Source organism: Cantharellus anzutake, assembly GCF_015039405.1.
Source record: "Cantharellus anzutake strain C23 chromosome Unknown EI90scaffold_42, whole genome shotgun sequence".
Classification (NCBI taxonomy): Eukaryota; Fungi; Basidiomycota; class Agaricomycetes; order Cantharellales; family Hydnaceae; genus Cantharellus; species Cantharellus anzutake.
Genome location: NW_024066992.1, coordinates 316,164 through 334,863, shown reverse-complemented (window position 1 = coordinate 334,863; position 18,700 = coordinate 316,164). Strand labels below are relative to the sequence as shown.

At 51.2% G+C, this 18,700-nt stretch overlaps 1 protein-coding gene across 1 annotated transcript; it reads left to right on the top strand.

The window, feature by feature from the left end:
- The first annotated feature begins 524 nt into the window (after positions 1-524).
- On the top strand, positions 525-1,705 carry EI90DRAFT_3068250 (uncharacterized protein). The gene is made up of 2 exons (XM_039061083.1): positions 525-584; positions 639-1,705. The coding sequence occupies exons 1-2, from the start codon at positions 579-581 to the stop codon at positions 1,386-1,388; spliced, it is 756 nt and encodes a 251-aa protein (XP_038913379.1). The 5' UTR covers positions 525-578; the 3' UTR covers positions 1,389-1,705.
- The last annotated feature ends 16,995 nt before the right edge of the window (positions 1,706-18,700 follow it).

Genomic DNA, 18,700 nt, shown 5'->3' with positions numbered 1-18,700 from the left:
TCATCTGGTTTATCGTCCACAAGAGGTACTAAGACGAAGTATAAAATGCGTCGATTACTGTATGTGTTGGAATCACAATCTGCCAGCAATACGGGAGCTCGGTGTTTGTTCTTGACGCATTTACATTTCGTAGTCAGTATATACGCCTGGTGGACCGCATCTACGCCAGTTAGTTGATCCTGGGCTGATCAGTGCCTCTCGGCTTCGTGCTTGAAATGCGGACTAGAATGAAATGATACTAGGTAACGACCGCAACGTCGTTAAACTAGAAAAAGGGAGGAAACTAGATAAGGATAAGAGAAAAAACCGCATCTGTTGCGCAACGCCAAGAAAAAAGATGAATACCATAAAATACATGAGTATGAACCAAAAATCTTATGAAATTCGTCGGGGGGGACTAAAGCTCAGGCAGCACCTTGGCGAGGAGTCGAGAAGACACTCGAGCCAAGGGCTATCGACAAAGAGCGTCTAGAACCCAGATCTACCGGGTAGTTCCGATGGAACTAGGCAGTTCGCTGAACTACCACACAGCCTGCGAGCCGCAAGCCCGGTGTCCCCAGAAAACGACTCGCGGAGTCATGGAGGTAAACCTACTACCACCTAGAAATCCCCCCCTGACAGAGATGCCACCAAAATAGACACTCCCCCTTAATGAACCACTGTCTGCAGCCCCGCTTACCCCAGAAGATGAGAATACACTGGAGGCCCTCTTCTCAAACAAGAAGAACCTCCCCAAACAAAAGCTGGCCACCGAAAGCCCAACAACCATACCACCCCAGCCTATTACCACAAAGGCCACAAGCGAGGATGATGACCTCTGCAGCTTGCCTGACGGGCCCCCCAGTCCCCTAACAATCAGGAACTTGAGGTACATGACCACAAATATGAGGGACACTTTACAACTAGACACAAGAAAGCATGCTAGATCCCCGACAGCCGCCAAATTACAAGGACCGTCCAGAGTGCCTCCTAGAATCCATCTCCGCAAAAAATCCATCATAAAACCAGGGACTGGCACCCAACTCTACCCCGGAAACCTGGATGCCCCCCAGGATGTCTTCACAGCGGCAAGTACGAATGAGAGCCAGAACGAAAACATGCTCCGATCAGACATAACTCCCTCTGAGTACCCCCCCACCTGGCACCCAGTAACCAGTGCTGAGGACATTAACGAGATGCAAGATTTAGCTATGTATGAGACCACGAAAGCAGAGAGGCCAAAAGATGGAAAAGAGGACTACAACTGGATCGCCCTTGGACATGACCTCGAGAAATTCGTAGCACATGGACTCCGCCCATCCCACCTGCTAGAAGGAGCTAACCCAGCCAGAGCTGAAGAATGGATGTGCACAGAAGGTTGCCTTGCCACTGGATGTGGCCTACAATGAAGAAAACACATGCAACTTCCAAACTAATATGGAAATCTTCATCGAAAGAGTGTCAGGGGACGCCCGGTTATCTGGCCCCCCTTTACTCTAAGCGATATCAATGAGGTAATTGTTAGCCGAGATTGCGTGAGATAATTACGTAGTTAGAACGCAGATATAACTCATTGCGCTATATTCGCTATCGCGTCACCCCTTACCCGACATTCCCTCATTTCCCGCATCTTCTATCTTCCTATTTGATGTCGTGTTTCTATTAGTTACCATCTTCCCAATGTAACTGCGCTCTCGTGAGTTAGCAGAACTCATGTACATAAGGCTACTATGCCAGCTGGGCTAGCCCCCCAGCTTTGATATCGACTAGTTTCCTGGGGATACTCTTACGCTGCGAATAGACGCGCGGACTCTGACAAAGTGTCACGGCCGTGCATTCCGGCCCGTTAGCCGCCCGTCCCGATGCCGCCCGAGCCCGTTACCGCTATGCGAGCCCGACCTCAGCCCTATCCTCCCTGAGGGCTCCCTGCTCACTCCCCCACTTGCCCCTAGGCTCCCCTACACTTGGCCGACTCCCCCACAGCCACACCAACCTCCCTGCCCCGAGTCCGCCTCTGGTACCGACCTAGCGTGACTCCGCGACATCGCCTACTCCGCTATGATACCATCGCCGCTATCGCGGCCCTACACCCCTTCGTTTATTTATCTGTTATTGTTTGTTTTGACCCTCGGTCATTGCCGGCCGCGGTGCGGCCAACCCCGCTCTTTGTTCCTATTTGCTTCCAGACCCTTCGGCCTTCGGCCCGGGTCCGCTTCTATTCATTCCACCTTCATATATATATCCTGTATACTACATTATAGTACCTTAGCTCTAATATCGACTTGACCACGACCCCAAGCCCTGACCCCAACAAGGCAGCCCCAGTAAGTTCGAAATGAGGGCCAAGAGACAACTAGGGGGCACAGCACTCCCTTTAGAGTTGCTGAGGCCAAATGCCCTACCCTCGGGCCTTGTCTGAGGCATCGCGGCCATCGCGGCCCTTAGCGGTCCGCATCGGCGACCTTCGGTGCCCGACCCCGGATCAGTATCTAACACAAAGAGCCTTCCCGGACCAAACAAAGAGAGTGAGAATCATTCCCCCCTTCCCAGCCGAGGTAGGAAAGAAAAACTATGGGCAGTATGCCCAACCATGGAGCTTCCTAGTCCAAGGTCTTAACCCACCCTATGCAGTCAACGAATACCTCTGGATAATTTGGGTTTATAGCGATAGACCTAAAACTTAGACCAACAATGTAAGGGATTAACCTTACTTCACTATAATTCCGATTATAGTGATGCTATTATTTCTTTATTTATTTGTGTCAAGATATGTAATTTACATATATATACCTCGGAGTAGTTGTAAAGGCCCAGTAGCCTTTTACCTCTACCCCATTGAATATACAGCACATTTAAGCTTATATTTAGACAGACTAACTGAGGCCTGAGGTGAACAGGGGAACAGAACGTTACCGTCCCCAAATAAGTAAGCAGAACCTTTCAAACAACCTTTGTTGCCTCATCAATTGGTACGAGCAAAAGACTCAAGGATGAGGAGGACATTGTCACAGCTGTCCAAGACACAATCATGGACATGAATGGGTTATTCCTCCCATTCCTAGCACAAATGGACATGACATCCAACCAAGTCATGGATATTGTGGACAGCATCCAAGCCATCCCATGAGGATATGTGTCAGGGGACGGACCCTGGGTCCCCATGACCCCTCTCTATGGCCCACAGTCTAACCTGTGAACAGCCCTGTCCAGGGCACAACTACTGTGGGTAAGAAAGTGTATAAAAGTGTCAGGGCATGCCCTGACACGCCCCACCCGACCCCCGCTCTGCTTCCCTGCTCCGCTTCCCCGCTCTGCACCGCTTCTCCCTCCTCTCCCTCTTCCTTTCTCCTTCCTTTCTCCTTCCTTTCTCTCTTTCTTATGTACATGGACCACCTTTCCCACTGTTCAATGTATCACCAGTGCGCATGCCCATTTCCCCTCCTGTATCTTACCATCCCTATACCGCCGCTACCGCCACCGCACTTGCCCCGCACCCACAGCGGGCCCTCTTGGGATCTCCTGTGGAGGCACCCGGAGAGCCATGGCTGTGTGTGAGGGTGACATGGCGCGCTGTGTTGGAGGAACCGTGTGCTATGGGAGGCCGGACGAGTTTTCGTACAGCCACATTCCCACATCCGGGTGAGGAACTCGCCCGGACAGCCACATTCCCGCGGTAGCGTGACTACTTAGTCACAACACCTTTTCTCTTTTATATTATTTCGGACTAATCCGTGCCAGGCCACGGACATATTCATTCATTTGAATTCATTTCCTTTTCCCTCAGTTCTTCACGCATATTGGCTGAGACTGAGGTTAGTTAGTTACATTCCCTCATTGCTTTATCATTGTAACTTATATTATGTATATTACCTCTAGTCATTACTCATAGGTAATATATCCAGTTCTTCACGCATATTGGCTGAGACTAAGTCATTACTCATAGTCCAGCTCCGAGATCACAAGTGTCGCTCATCAACACGCTGTAGGCGGGATAACCTACTATACCCTACACCACCAGTATTTTTGCGGTTTTACAGGATTTCCCATATGCGATGATCACCTACCAATGCCAATGGTGCATAAGAACATTTTATTTCATTCATTACAGGGTACAATTGTGCATAATGTGCTGGTACTGAATTGGTTCAGCCCAAAAACTACGCTTGGCGCTACTGGCCGCCAGAAGACGATCAAGGGCTCAGAAAATAGAGAAAAATCATAACTATGGATTACCCGAATTTCGTCCAGATTGACCCAGCCGTTGTGGAACAATGGTGGTGATGATTTCTCATCTTACCGCGAGGTTCTGCACGATGTCGAAAGGCATGTGAGGGTGGTGGTGTTGAAAGTCCCATGTGGCGGAGCCAAGATCCATACTTCGGGAGATCACAAAACTGGTTTTCAGCCCAATATGGAAATCACAAGCCATACTGAAGCAAACAAACAACCAAAATGCACTCTGGAGTGCTCATAAAAACTCAGAAAAATCACAAAGGACATGTATGAAGATCCAATTGACATGGGGACTCTCGCAAACACTTTTCGGGACATCTAACCCTGTGCACGGGCCAATTTTACGATTCTCACGCCCACCACTCGGTCAAATCTCAACCATTTGGGACAAATTTAGTATTGAGAGAAAGCTATGAACCCGGGGAATCAAATGGAGAGGTCAGGAAAGGATGCTACAGGAAGGAAGAGATGGATGAGTGTAGTGTGATGGTGGAAATTGGTGGAGAATGGCAATTATTAGTGGATATGGCCCGCTTATCACTCCTGTTTCTTTTTATTGAACTTCCACGTCGGCCGTTGGACTTATCGGCCATACTTAACAGTCCACATGGTGTCCGTAACAACAATCCTTCGTTTTATATTTTTGCTTTCATTTGTTTTTCCACATTATTGCGGTTCCATGTGTTTAAAAGCTTGTACATGTAGGAATGGAAAAGCGACGTCCCTTTTTGACTACCAGAGACTGTAGCGCTGAGAGATCCAAGAAAAAGAGAGAAATTCTAAGCTTGACTCTTTGAGTATTATAAGGAAATCCCTGACGATTGTCCAAGATGGACCAGGGGTATGTAATTCTTAGCGAGTTTTGTGATTATTTTTGTTTTGTTAGCACCCGGACCAAACCTAGGATGAGCTTAGGATATCCCAGACTTCCTCCCCACAAATTTGCTTGCATTTAGGGGGTTAGATCTCTAGCCCGCTTGCAGCGCCCCATGTGATCAACCCCGCATGTATATAATAACAGCTGGAGTGGGAACCGAAGAAGTAGCCTTCTTCTCACATTCCCACTTCAGGCAAGTAGTGTAGCCTTCCCTTTTAATGATAACTCACATTCCCACTTCAGACTAAGTGGTCAGGGACGCTCACCCCGCAACGGGATCGCCGCTATGCACAGCCGCTATTCATCCCACCGAGTCCCGCAGGCTGGGACCTTGCTGCTTTCGGAGCTGTCCCTGACAGCAGAAGAAGGCTTCAACCTCATCTCCCCTGCCTCCCCTGCTATGGTGACCGAAGAGCAGTACGATGAACTGCTGTCCCGATTCCAAGAGCTCCAGGCCATCGTAGAGAGCCAAGCTCAAAACCAGCCCCCAGCTGTGCCTGCACTGGCGCCAGTTCCCACACCAACACCCGCACCCACCCCCAGACCCAAACCACCTAAAGTCGCCCCCCCCCACTGCCTTCTCTGGAGCAGCCGAAGACCTTGACTGCTTCAAGGCCAAATGCGGCATATATTTCCATGTCTGAGCAGCGGAATTCCCCAACACCCTCTCCCAGATCCTCTTTGTCCTGTCCTATATGAAGGGAGGGACTGTGGGGGTGTGGGCGATGCAGCGCACCATCGTGCTACTGACGACGGGCTCCCCTGTTACAAAAATGGGGCTGGAAGCGCCCATTTTCGTCCGTTCTGGCACAGGAATAGGAAAGGGGGTTGGACATAGGGGTTTACAGGTGGTTTCACAGATGGTTTAACATGAGGTTTAACAGATGTTAGCACAGCGGGTTTTTTGGTAATTGTTGATTCGTTAAACTCAATTACTATACAAATCATGTGATACAGAACCCATAAGAGTCTAAAATGGGAAATTCCCATTTCCATAACATCCCCCCAGCTCACCATGGACGAGTTCAACACAGAACTTGACGCCATGTTCCAGGACCCGAACCACGAGGCCACAGCCAGACAGAAGCTGGCCACTCTGTGGCAGGGCAGTGACTCCGTGGATAAGATCATCCAGGAGTTTGAGATCCTCGGACCCACCTCACAGCTAGGGGACGTGGGACTGGTGGATCGCTTCGAACAGGCGATCAACTCCCAGCTCTACGAGAGCATTTACCGCCTCCATCCCATGCCAACAACCTGGGCTGAGTGGAAACACGAGGCCACCCTCCTCGACAACCAGTGGCGGTGTTTCCAGGCGACGCAACCCCACTTAGCCCCCGCCAGGCCCCCACTCTTGCCCCCAAGACCCCCACTCCCTACCACTCTCCTGCAGCCATGCCCCCTACCTGCCGCCACTGCACCCCAGCCCCCTGCGCCCTGCCCTGCAGCAGGAGCAGGGCCACAACCCATGGACCTCGACCGCTTGAGGATCGACCAGAGGCGAAATGGGCTGTGTTACAACTGCAACACACCAGGGCACATCATGTGGGATTGCCTGCAACCGAAAACCCACCGAGCCAGACAGATGCACCCTGAAGACCTCAGAGCACTCATGGAGGGGCTGAGGAGACAGCTGGTAGACGAACCAGAGACAGAGGGAGAAGGGCAGGAAGTGGAGGCCCAAGAGGATTTTCAGGATGGCTGTCATATCCATCCCCGGCCATCGACTTCCGGTCCCTCTGATCCCTCCGTTCCAACTCCGCTCCTCCCTCACTAACCTCGGAGCCCCCGTTATTCCGCAATCCTCTTGGTACCCCTTGATGGTCACCACCCCTCATTTCAATTTATTACCTACGCCTCCCTAAGTACGGAGCCCCGAAGACTTCCGGACAGCTCCGACGTCCGCTAGCGCACCCCTGCCTCCGCTGGGCAATACACTCGCCTGCCCTGCAGAGCCCACCTTCAGGCTTATCCCTCCTTTCCGTTTCTGGGTTATCGCCTGCCTTTCCGCTAACCCCGCGAACCGACTCGTCGGTAATATTCAGTCGGCTAATGTTTAAACCCCGTTAGCTCCGCTCCGTTCGGCTCTGCCAATTGCGGAACCGTCTCCGCTGTAACCATATATATATCCCACTTGTACATAGGTTACGCCCCAGTAGAAAAATCAACTAGAGTTACCCCCCTAGGTTCTAATTGCCAGTCAGTAAGTTAGGGCACGGACGTGTCACTAGGCACAGCGCTCTTGGCAGAAGTCGCTGAGGCCGAAGCCCTCCGCTACGGAGACATTCCTTCGTCTCGAATCTGGTCTCTGACAATGGCAACCAGTGAGGGATGTGCCCCAGCCACCTGCAGGCGATAGTACTAGCTCGTGTAGATACCGTGAGGCGCCTAACCCAGTGCCGATATCTAATTCCACCAAGTCATTGCCAAGAAGAAGAGGAAAAACGCGTCCTCAACCAGCAAGGGCAGAGAAGCCCCAGAAATGGCGCCGGGGATAGTGGTCCCACCACCTGCCATCTACGTGTTGTCCAAACAGCCTCCCAGATCCCTCAACCTCACCGTTGTAACCAGGCAAGATGGCTGCCCAAGCAAAAGAGTAGGGACCTGGGGGTAGAGTCTGAATCGGGTTGGAAGGAAGGGAAAGGATGGGTGGTGACGGTGCCGATACTGTGCTATGGTCCGGGTGCTAGAAAATCAATCTATAAAATCTCACTAAATCTGTACTCACTCCTGGTCCTTCTTGGACAGTCGTCAGGAGGCTTCTTTAATGTATGGAGGGATCGCTCAACACCACATTCTTTGTAGCACAGAAGAGGGGTCCAACAACTGTAAGTACAATGTAAACTGGGTGTATATATAGAAAAAAAGAGGAATCAGAACAAAAAACAAGGAAAATAGCCGATGGATGGTGTCAATGGAAACAGGAAGAATGTTGAGAACTCGGCTAAGAAACAATAAGGCAAAAAAAATGTCCACAAGGTAACAATAAAATCAATAATTGAGGCCCATAAGGTCAATATCAACCATCAATCTCGCTTCTCCACTGCATATCCGTAATCCTAACTCCCGTCCCGTCATTCCATCCTCTTCTCCTGATCTGTCGCTGTCCTTCAAGCTCAAAATCGTGTGAATTGGTGGAAAATTGGTGGAGATATGGGGGAAATGGTGGATATCGATGAATTTTGGGGAAGTGGCAATATGGGTCTTGAGAAAAAAGCATGGAAAAAATAGGAAAAAAATGTGAAAATGTGCCGTGGGCATTGTGAATGTGTCGGAGGCTTGAGGGTGCTCGTTGGAGCCTCGAAAAATGTGGTTCTGGCCTTGTTTATGTGGTACTTGCTGTGCCCTCCTACACCGTGAAGCTGACCGCCTTAACGTCCCTTGCCAGCATCTCTGTGTCAGCGCTCCTAGATTCCGGAGCTACAGGGAACTTTGTGAACCCCGAGTTTGTCAGAAAACACAGGCTCGAGATGACCCCACTTCCCCAGCCCATCCCTGTGTGCAATGTCGATGGAACCCCGAATGAGAACAGAGCCATAACCGAGGAGCTAGAGGCCCTCTTGACATTCGGGCGACACACAGAGCAGGCCCACTTCACCATTGCAAACCTTGGGAGGCAGTCCCTCATAATAGGACACTTGTGGCTGCTACACCACAACCCGGAAGTGGACTGGACATGACAGAAAGTCACCATGTCCTGCTGCCCAACATCCTGCCAGTCAATATGAATGTGAGCCGACTCAGACCCTGCAATAGAGCCCGGGGATGGGATCTATGCTGCTATCATTCCCCTGGGGTGGGGACATGAGCTAAGAGCGACTACAATGCCGTCGCAGCGGATGGCCCAGGAGGCCCGCGAGCCGGAGGCAGAACCTGCACAGTTTGAGGCACTGGTGCCAGAGCAGTACCAGGACTTCCGAGATGTATTCTCGAAGGAGGCCTTTGACCACCTACCTCTGCGGAAGCCCTGGGACCATGCAATAGACCTGGCACCAGAGGCCAAACTCCCGAGAGGGAGGACCTTCCCCCTGTTGAGGCCAGAACAGAAGGAACTAGACAAGTTCCTCTGTGAGAACCTGCGGAACGGACGCATATGGCCATCCAAGTCCCTGATGGGGGTGCCAGTCTTCTTCGTCAAGAAGAAGGACGGGTCATTACGCCTGGTCCAGGACTATCGCAAGCTCAATGAGATCACGGTGAAGAACTCATATCCCCTCCCCCTCATCTCAGATGTCCTTGCACGCCTCCGAAACACCAAACGCCAAGTACTTCTTGGTGCTAGACCTCCGCTGGGGGTTCAATAACGTCCACATCAAGGATGGCAATGAATGGAAAGCGGCGTTCTTGACCAACCGGGGGCTGTTTGTCAGGGCACACACCCTGACTAGCCCGGACCCAGACCCATGTCTGGACCCGCTTCCACCCACCGCGCTTCCCACACGCGCGCACGCTCCGCACGCCGCATGCTCCGGACCCGGTTCCTACCCCTTCATGTGACTTCCGGGTATCCCCGGAAGTTTTGCTGATATTGTGGCCACTGTGGGAAGATGAGAAGTTAGCTTCCTTCTCATCTCCTTACCCACAGTAGGCAAGTGTACCTTACCTACTGCTTTATCTATTCATCTCCTTACCCACAGTAGAGTTGTGCCCTGGACAGGGCTGGTTACACCACAGACTGTGGACCATAGGGGAGGGTCATGGGGACCCGGGAGTCATCCCCTGACACTGTTCGAGCCTACAGTCATGTTCTTTGGCCTATGCAACTCCCCAGCAACGTTCCAGACCATGATGAATGATATACTCCGAGACTTCATCAACTGGGAGGTTGTCATCTGTTACATGGATGACATCCTGATCTTCACTGCTACCCTGGAAGAACACCGGAAGGTCGTCTGCGAGGTTTTGGAAACGCTGCGAAGAAGGAAGCTCTTCTTGAAGCTGGAGAAGTGCAAGTTCAAGCAGACCTGAATCGAATACCTCGGCCTCATCATCACCGAGGGCAGTGTCGTGATGGATCCCGTGAAAATCTGCAGAGTCCTTGACTGGCCGACCCCAACTAAGGTCAAAGAGATGCAGTCCTTCCTGGGGTTTGTCAACTTCTACTGCCGGTTCATCAAAGATTTCTCGGAGATAGCCTGCCCCCTCCATGCATTAACCTGCAAGACGAAGACTTGGGCCTGGGGACCAGATGAGGACTGCGCGTTCCATGCCCTCAAAGATGCCATCACCTCCACCCCCATCCTCGCCTTCCCCGCTGACATGGGCCACTTCAAGCTCAAGTGCGACGCTTCCAACTTCGCAACTGGCGCCATCCTCTCTCAGCTCCAGAATTCCACCCGGTAGCCTTCATGTCAAAGAGCTTCACAGATGTGGAATGCAACTATGAGGTGTACGACAAGGAGATGCTCGCAATAGTGCGCACCCTCGAGGAATGGTGGCATTTCCTGCAAGGAGCAGAGGAGAAGGTTGATGTCTACACTGACCACCGCAATCTAGGGTACTTCCACACCGTGCAGCACCTGAACCGGTGCCAAGCATGGTGGTCGCTCTTCCTCTCTCAGTTCCACTTTACCCTCATCCACCACCCAGGAAAGCTCATGGGGAAACCGGATGCACTCTCACACCGTGCTGACCACCCGAGAGGTAAGGATGACAATGAGGGGCTGACACTCCTCCAACCAACTTGGTTTGAAACCTGCGCGACAGAGGCGATCTCCATAGAAGGAGAAGAGATGACTATCCTTGAGAGGATCCACGGAGCAAGGGACCTGGATGAGAGCATGGTGAAGGTGATGCGAGAACTCAGAGAAGGGATGGTTAGGTCAGATGAATGGGAGAAACAGGGGGAGCTAGTCCTATACAGGGGAAGAATATACATCCCCAAGGACCTGCAGCTCTGCCATGACCTGGTGTGGCTACACCATGACGCACAGGTGACGGGGCACCCAGGGCGATGGAAGACCCTGGAACTTGTCTCCTGTGACTACTGGTGGCCCCGGATGGTGGAGTATGTAGGACGCTATGTGCGCAGGTGCGACACCTGCAACCGCATCAAGTCCTTCCCCTCTCGTAAGGTCGGAAAGCTCATCCCGAACAAGGTCCCCACATGCCACTGGCAAGTGATCTCTGTCAACATGGTAGGGGAGCTTCCCGAGTCGAAGGGATACAATGCCATTCTTGTCGTAGTGGACCGCCTGTCCAGCACATCCATGTGGTCCCTATGGTGACGACAGTGGACTCAGCAGGAATCATGTGGCTCTTCCTCGAACACATCTGGAGACACCATGGCCTACCCGAAGAGATCCTCAGCAATAGAGGAAGCGCCTTCATCTCCCCCTTCTTGAAGGAACTTGCAGACCTCCTCAGAGTCAAGCTCACCCCCTCAACACCCTACCACCCACAGATGGATGGACAAACCGAGCGGGTAAACCAGGAGATAGAAGCCTACCTTCGAGTGTTTGTCAACCACCGCCAAGACGACTGGGCAGACTGTGTGAGGTCTTAAGGTGGCTCAGCACACAAGGCCGTAAGTGATACAAGATAGTGTATTTTACGGTGGTGTGTAAGCAGTTACCCGGAGGTTCCTGCTTGCCCACGTGACTATATGTATCTAATTTACATGTGACTCGGGGTTCGGGGCTATTGCCCTGACATTCTCCCCCCTTGTGTTGCATTTGCGACGCATACAAGGTTGATAGTGAATAAAACAGAGTTTTAATAGTTGATTTACATTGAGTTTGGAATTATCAATGAGTGTTTTGTTGTCGCCACTTTAAAGTGGGCGATTTTGTACATGTTGGTGAAGAAAAGAGAGGGGGTTTAAGGAATGAATGAGTGTGGGCCGTTACTTTGAAGTGAACGGCGATACATTGGTATCGCAGGGAGAGAAGAGAAAAAATGGTGGAGTTTGTCGAAAATGAATTTCGACCCAAAGGTTGTATGTCTTTGGTGTTCCTCACTTGTTCTGTGAGGGTTCATGTGTAAGTGGTGTTTACACACGAGCGGTGGTGGATGTGGGTCTTTTGATGGAGTGGAGATTTCCGCAATTGTTACTTGCAGTTCCTCGCATACAGTATTGTGTGCGGGGCCTCGAGTTGGGGGAAGGTGTTTTCACGGGTGCCTCGATGGCGTATTACCGTGTCACTTTCCCTTCTCTCAAGGGTGGATTTATTGCCCCGGAGGAGGGTTTTCCTCCGGGTTGTTCATCTGGACATCCGATTGCTGCGTCGGATGCGATGATGTAGCCTGGGCTACATTGTCGGGCTGTGGGCTTGACGAAGTGGGTGCTCCCTGGGTGGGAGCGGGTTGTTGTGTTCCTGAGCTGCTTGGCTCAGGTGTAGAGTACGGTAGGTCTACCGTTCTTTCCATGGGGAAGGATGGTTGTTGGGCTGGTTGTCCAGCATGGAGACTTGCGTCTCTTTCCCGGTATTTGGAAGCTTTCGCTTCCTGTTCCGCAGTTCTTGCGGCACATTCCTCAGGAGTCCTGAGTGGTTTAAACTGGGACTTTAAGTAGGCAGCTTTGCCTAGACTTTCCCAGGAGATTTTTCCCTTATTCTCTGGGGAATTATATTCCTCCGCGAGTCTTGCGATACTCGGGAGTCCCAAGAAGTATTTCTCAGTTTCCTTCGCTTTTTCGCGAAGGGTTCTGTGTACCTTGCCGCTTTTGAAGGTGGCTTCGGCCTGTTCATACCAGTGTACGAATTCTTTCCCACTCACGCTTGTCCACCAAGCGTATGCGGCATCATGTGCCGCTTCTGACCCCACTATTCTCCTCATGGGGAAGTTGGGGTCGATTGTTATGTCGACTGGAGCTTCGACTTTGCCGAACTCGTTGAGTTGGGCGGTCTCGTATAGCATGTGGACACTTCCCTGCAGGGTAGCTTGCCCATAGGGTGCTGAGGTACTCAGCGGCCTGCCGCCTCTGGCAGTGGTCCCCATTTTAGGGTCTGCCGTCGGTTGCCTACCACTCTCCCTCTTCCCCTCGACATGGGTTTGCCCCTCTGAGGGCGGGCCCTTATGCAACCCGGACAGGGTCGCCTGCCCACGGGGTGGCGGGATAGTCGGTGCCCCACCCCTTGATGCGCTAGTCCCCATGTGGGGTCGCGTCTCATGAGGCCCGGAACCGTATCCCCTCCCCCTGACCTGGGAGGCCCCCGTCATGATGGGTTTGGCAGTGAGGTCTGCCAGTGCACGTGCCTCTCTGAGCTCGCGTTTCAGTAATTCGATCTCCCTTTTTTGGAGATCGACTTCTCTCTCTGTGTCTTTCAGAGAGTCAAAGATGCCCTCAGCATCTCTTCGTGCTCTGTTGTATTCGTGCCTCCAGTGGGCACAATGGTCGCAGGCATCTTCTGACGCCCTCGAGTTATCAGACTGTGCCCGTTTGGACGGTCTGGACGAGGAGCCGCTGTCGCTCCCTCGTCTCCCTCCTACGAGGGACTTCATCTCTTTCAGCTCCTCACGGAGCTGGCCTGTCTGAGCAGCTACCGCTGACGCGATAGCTGATTCCCAGCCTGCATTTGGCTGGGGTGTTGTTGGACCTGGGCCGAATTGGCTAATCCAGGGGTTGATCTGGCCAGGGAAGTTCCCTGGGGAGTATGCCTGGGGCTGCAGCAGCAAATGCTGCCCCTGGAATGGCGCTTGTTGCGCCATCGGTGCAGTTTGCACCGCGTATGGTTGGAAGCCTCTTTGGGGAGGCTGGGGGTATGCGGTGCCTGTTAGCAATGCGGATGGTTGTTGGTTCGCAGCACTCATTTGTGCTGTGTGCGTCGTGTAATCCATGGCGCTTATCTGCGCCTGGTGTTGTTGTTGTTCCGGGGAGCCTTGCTCCCCGGGTTGTCGTATTTTGATATCCGGTGGTTTGTTTGGATCGAACCGAGGGTTGCCTCCCCAGAGAACGACATTTCGTCATTATGTTACTCGTGGTGGTGGGAGGGGTTTTCGTTCTTGTGTGCATGGGATTCGCCGCAGATGTGTGTTCTTTTGCACATGAGCCTGTGGTTCACGTGGTCTAGGTGGGTTACTCGCCTAGCCCATGTGATTTCTAGTACATGGTGTGGCTGTCTGGGCGAGTTACTCGCCCAGAACTTTCCCATGCTCTTGGCTGTGGGCCATCGTCCCTCGGCTTTACTTCCTCCGCCTCCGTTTTTGGGGGCGTAGTGATGCCGAGAGTTCCCTGTCTTCTTTGATAGGGAGTTTTTCTGGTTCCCTTACATTTTGTAAGGTGAGGTACTCGTCCAGGTGGACGAGGTCGTTGCAATTTCCTAGGGGTTCCCATGTGGTGTCCCCTAGTTCCCATTTAACCTTAAACCAGAGTTCGTTGTGAACCCACGCATGGTTTAGGATTTCGCGAACTACTGCTTCGCAATCGGGGTCTTCCCCAAAATCGTAGAATATGTTTACTTCCCTATTTGGGAAGATTTCCTGGTCATTCGGCTCGTGAGGTACGAGCCGGGATACATGGAATCTTGGGTGGATTCCGCGTTGTTCAAGTTGTGGTGGCAACTTGAGGACGTAGTTTGACATTTCTGGAAATGTTTCCAGAATTTCGTAAGGCCCTATGTATAAGGGCTTTAGTTTTCCTGCCCTGCCTTTGGGTAGGTTCAGCTTATCCGTGGATAAGTATGCGAGCTCGCCTTTTCTCAAAGGCGGGTCCGGGCATCTTTTCTTATTCGCCTGGATTGTTTGAGCAGCGCGATTATGTATTATCGTGTCGTGTGCTGCCATGAGGTTTTCCTTCGCTTTTTGAGCGAAGTCATTTACTCCCGGGTAGTCCGAGAGTGGTGCTGTTAGGCACATCTTTGGCATATGGCCGTAGATTAATTCGAACGGGGCAAATCCTGTCGATGTGTTCGAGCTCGCATTGATCGCGAATTCTGCCATCGACAGTTTCGCTGCCCAGTCGCATTGGTCTGGTCTAACCATCGCGCGTAGTATTTGTACTACTTTTTGTATCATTCTTTCTGCTTGGCCATCGCCTTGTGGGTGGAATGCAGTTGTGAATTTCAACTGTACACCGAGTATTCGGTGTAGTTTGTGCCAAAATTTTGACGTGAATTTTGAGTCTCGATCTGATATGATCGAGTGTGGTAGACCGTGGAGTCTTACAACTTCACGAAGAAATACGAATGCTAGTTCTAGTGCGTTCGTTGTTGTCTTTATTGGAATTAGGTGGACGTTGGACGTCAACCTACAGATGATTACCCAGAGGTAATCATATCCCAAGCTTGTTGGGAATGGACCTGTGAAGTCCATGGCTATTGACGACCATGGTGTCTCCGGGGTCAGGAGTGGGTGAAGCATTCCGGGATTTCTCCTGGTGCTTTTCTTTGTTGTTTGACAAGTTCCGCAAGACCTGCAGAACTTGTGGGTATCCTTTCTCATCGACTTCCACCAGAAGTGTTGACGGAGGGTTTCCACTGTTTTCTTGGATCCTAGGTGTCCAAGTGTTTTGTGGATGTTCTCGAGGATTATTCCCCGAATGGACTTCCTTTCGTAGTTTCCTTTCGGGACTACTATTTGGGTCGTTCCTCCTTCTCCAAGTCGGGTTATCAGCCCGTCTTTTACGGAGAAGTTTTTGAAATTCCCCGGGTTCTCTAGGATTTCCCAGTGGATCTGGCTTTTCAAGTATCCAGATTTTATTGCCTCAATGAGGTCCTTTTCTTCGAATTGTTTTCGAAGGTTCTCTTCTGGAGTTATGATTTCTTCCAGATTTTGGGCACTCCCCCTAGAGCTTCCTCTAGGGTGTTTTTCGCACGTATCACTGCGAGTCTCTTTCTCTCTGAGTTTTTACTCAGGGTACTGCTTAGTAGCAGTTCTTCGTATTCCTCGATTCTGTCGGGGATAATGTCTTCTGCATTTTTGTCCAGGTGGATGTCTGCCGACACATAATTGTCGAAATGCAGATCCTCGTCCATTGACGAGTCGTAGTATCGTGAGAGTGCATCTGCCACTTTGTTTTTGTGGCCTTCCACGTATTTTATTTCACAATTGAAGCTTGCGAAAAAGGCTTGCCATCTCAGGTGTCTCCCTGAGTTGTGGTTTTTCGCTTTGAAATATTCCAAAGCTTTGTGGTCTGTGATTACTGTGAATTCACAGCCTCCCATGAGGTCGTCTTGCCATCTCATGAGTGCTTCGAGGACACCCAGTGCCTCGAGCTCGTAGGCGAAGTACCTATGTTGTGTGTTGGTGAACTTTTTGGACATGAATGCGGCCAGGCAGCAAGTCTGCCACCTTTCACCTTGTCCAATTAATGCACCCATGCCCGCTGGGCATGCGTCTGTTATGACCCAGACGTGGAGTTTGGTCCTCTCTTCTTCTGAGAGGCTTTCCGGTGGGTTCCACTGGACAGGCTTCAGGATCGGAGCCCTGCATGCTAGACGTTTGATTTCGTCAAAGCATTTCTGGTGGAGTGGTGTCCACCTGAATGTCTGCTTGTTTGAGCAGATTGTTTGCAGTGGTCCTGTGTAACCGCTGACGTTTGGCATGAATATCGATAGATATTCTACCATTCCCAGGAATCTTAGGACTCCTGTGTGGTCTACTGGCTCTCGCCAGTTGCGGATTTTTTCCATTTTATCCGCTTGAGCGTGGATGCCCTGTTCGTCCACTCGGCTTCCTAGAACGTCTAGGATTGGGGCAAATGGCTGGAATTTTTTCCGGCTTATGTAGAATTTCGCCCTTTTTAGGCGAGTGAATAACCACAATAGTGCTTTATTGTGGTTTTCCACCGAGCTTGTGCTGGTGAATATATCGTTGAACCAGACGTGTAGGCGTCTGCCTACTTCTCCTCGTAGTTCCCAGGTCAGTGCGCGCTGGAAGGTGCAGGGAGCGTTGCAGTCTCCTTGCTGCATCGTGTTCGAGTTGTACGTTGTAACGGGTCTATCGCCTAGACTCGAGACAGAGAGAAGGGGGAGGGTGGTAGTGTGTGCGGGTGTGGTTCGTTGGGCCGGGTTTTGGTCCGTGGGTGCTACTGAGTCTGCAAAAACCTCAAACAAACACTCACCTACGTCTCTCTTGGACGTCAAGGCTGAGTATTATGATGAGAGGGGTCTTAGATGTGAGCAACAATCTCAAGGGGGGCGTTAGGGTCGTGGATGGCGTCTTTGCCACTTGGATGCAACTTCTGCTTGTCCCTTCACGGGTCTATTCAATACTAACTTGTTATGTACAAGCTGTTATTTAGTTTTTATATGTTTGAAATGAAATGAATGGACTGGGGGAATGTAAACGGGCCGTTAGGCAACCGTAAATGATGAATATCCAATTGGGAACGAGGGGACGATAAAAGAAATATGAATGAATGGGGGATATATCATAACGGGTCCGAAATGGGAAATGTAAAAGTCCGCAACGCTTCGCCACAGCACCCGCCTATCCTCCCGTCAGCAACCTCCTCGTCTCCAGCTTTCCAACGAGCCCCTATTCGTCCCAATTGGTGCAGTGGTTCTTGAGATGTGGAGAGGGGGTGAAATTGGCGGCGTGGTTGGGCGTGGGAATTTTGCTTGGGGTTGTCGGGAATGATGGGGAAAATAGGGAAAAATAAGGAATGAGTTTGTGGAGTGTTGGATAGTGATATAATGAGTATCGGGAGCGTCAGCGGATATGTACTGCGTGTTGGTGACCAAATTCCGCAGAATCCGACTTTTTGCGGTACACGGAGTTGTCCCCACAACAACGTCCCGTGGGGCGTGGAGAATGTTGTCCTATGGACGTCTTCTGGATCCACGCGTATTTGTTCGTATGTGTCCGACATATCGATCTTGGATCGGTATGTTGCTCTGGCGACTGATTCTTGGATCAGTCGCATGTCTGGCATTGGTGTGACGTCAAGGATCGTGTTTGAGTTACGGTTCCTCGCATCTATTACCGTGCGCAAAGATCCATCTGCTTTGCAGATGCACAGTAGCGGGCATGCTCGCTCGCTGTTCGCAGGATACCACCATCCTGCTTTTACATAGCGATCTATTTTGGTCGCTAGTGCTTCCTGCAGTGCTGCGGGACATCTTGGGGTGTTTTCCTGAAATTTCTTGTTCGGATCCTTCAATGGGATTCGATGGTTCACCTCCCTCAAGGGAGGCATTTCTAATGGCACTGGCGCCATTACGGTTTCAAATTTTTCTCTCCACCACTCCCTGAGTATTTCGAACTCGGGGTTGTTCATGGAGAGACCTTCCAGGTGTGGTATGTCTGGAAGTTCTAGTCCTTCCGGACTAGGATTGGGCCAACCTTCAGGGTATTTTCTTGTGATTACTTTGAGGTGTGTTTCAATCCCGCCTCCCTGTCAGGGGGGCTTCTTTTTTGGTTGTTCTCGGGCTCTTGCTCAAGTTTTCCATCCGTGTGATCTCGTCACATGGTCTTCGCTTATTCCAAGGGTGTCTATGTTGCCCTTGTTCATCGTTCTCACTTTGTGGGACCGGAAGTCTAAGCTTACCTGGTTTTTGTTTAACCAGGGGGCGCCGAAGATGGCGTCGTATCTGTCGATGTTAATTACATCGAAGTAGTGTTTTTCTACGTGGCCGTTGATCTCAACATCCACGTTGGTTCCGAACAGGATCTGTGATCTTGTTCCTTTCGTCCCCATTTGAAGGACGACTGGGTTCTCCAATTGGAGAA